The sequence below is a fragment of the Egretta garzetta genome, unplaced genomic scaffold (assembly GCF_000687185.1).
Source record: "Egretta garzetta isolate BGI_Z169 unplaced genomic scaffold, ASM68718v1 scaffold1978, whole genome shotgun sequence".
Taxonomy (NCBI): Eukaryota; Metazoa; Chordata; class Aves; order Pelecaniformes; family Ardeidae; genus Egretta; species Egretta garzetta.
The window spans coordinates 4,145-5,047 of NW_009260552.1; the positions used below are offsets into that span (position 1 = coordinate 4,145).

Sequence of the window (903 nt, forward strand, 5' to 3'; positions counted from 1 at the left end):
CTCCCGCCCCTCACCATCCACCCCCTCATTTTAACAGGCACGACAGCGATCCCGCAGTGGCAGCTCCGTTAGAATGGACCCTGCTAGGTGGGAGCACCTCTCCCCAGTGACAGACAAGAGCCCCAAGCCCAGCCCCAGCAACTGGGAGATGCAGGGAAGGCTCTCTCACCCAGGAGGTTGACCTGCGGCACTCCCTTCAGCACCCGCAGCATCTCCTTCACCTTCGCTTCCCGGCTCACCAGCAGGATATTGCGCGCCACAAAGAGAGGGAGGAGATTCTTGTACTTGGACTGGGACAGCACGGGTCTGGCAATCTGGGGGAGACAGCTCTCAAAATGCAGCTTTTCACCCCGGCAGGCACCACACGGTGGTCCCAGTTCTCATCCGTCTTCCCCCCACCCCAACCACAGCGGGATCTGCCCCAGCAGCTCTGCCCCTACCTCGTTCAGGACAAACTTGACCTCAATGTTGTGCTTTCGGAGGTAGTGCCTCATCATCACCACGTCCTCGGCAGGCATGGAGTTGTACTGACAGACGGCAATCATCCGATTGTCCCGGAACACCTCTTCCACCTGCCGCCGCAGCAGCCGGACGTAACCGTTGTCCTGAAGGGAGCGAGCAGCGATGGGCCACGGGGAAGGGGCAAGGGCTGCCGCCTCCCCCCACTCCAGCCCTGCAAAGGGACCTACTGCCGGGGGATGCTGCCACGGACCGGGACTCACCTGGTTTCCAGCGCTTGATTACCAGCTGGGGCATCTCCCAGCCACCCACAACGTGATTAAAAGGGGTAGGAAACACCCCGGCACGCTCTCATCCAGGCGGCCGGACCCCGGGGCAGGGCTGTCCGGGAGGGTCTGTGCCACAGCCGGTGGGAGCTGCCGACCCCGCCTCAAGACCCCGGAG

General features: G+C 62.9%; 1 protein-coding gene across 4 annotated transcripts in view; it reads right to left on the minus strand.

Moving 5' to 3' along the window:
* Positions 1-897, minus strand: part of MRPL10 (mitochondrial ribosomal protein L10) — a 3,004-nt gene extending 2,107 nt beyond the window's left edge. Inside the window, exons 1-2 of one of the 4 annotated variants that reach the window (XM_035900163.1) lie at positions 723-897; positions 551-605 (exon numbers count right to left, since the gene is read on the minus strand). Coding sequence is in view for 2 of the 4 variants with exons in the window: in XM_035900166.1 (XP_035756059.1) it covers positions 170-314; positions 441-545 (250 nt within the window). In the remaining 2 variants the exon portion in view is untranslated. Of the gene's footprint in view, positions 1-169; positions 315-440 lie in introns of all 4 variants that reach the window. The other 3 variants (XM_035900164.1, XM_035900166.1, XM_035900165.1) reach the window with 3 other exon arrangements.
* Between the last annotated feature and the right edge of the window lie 6 nt (positions 898-903).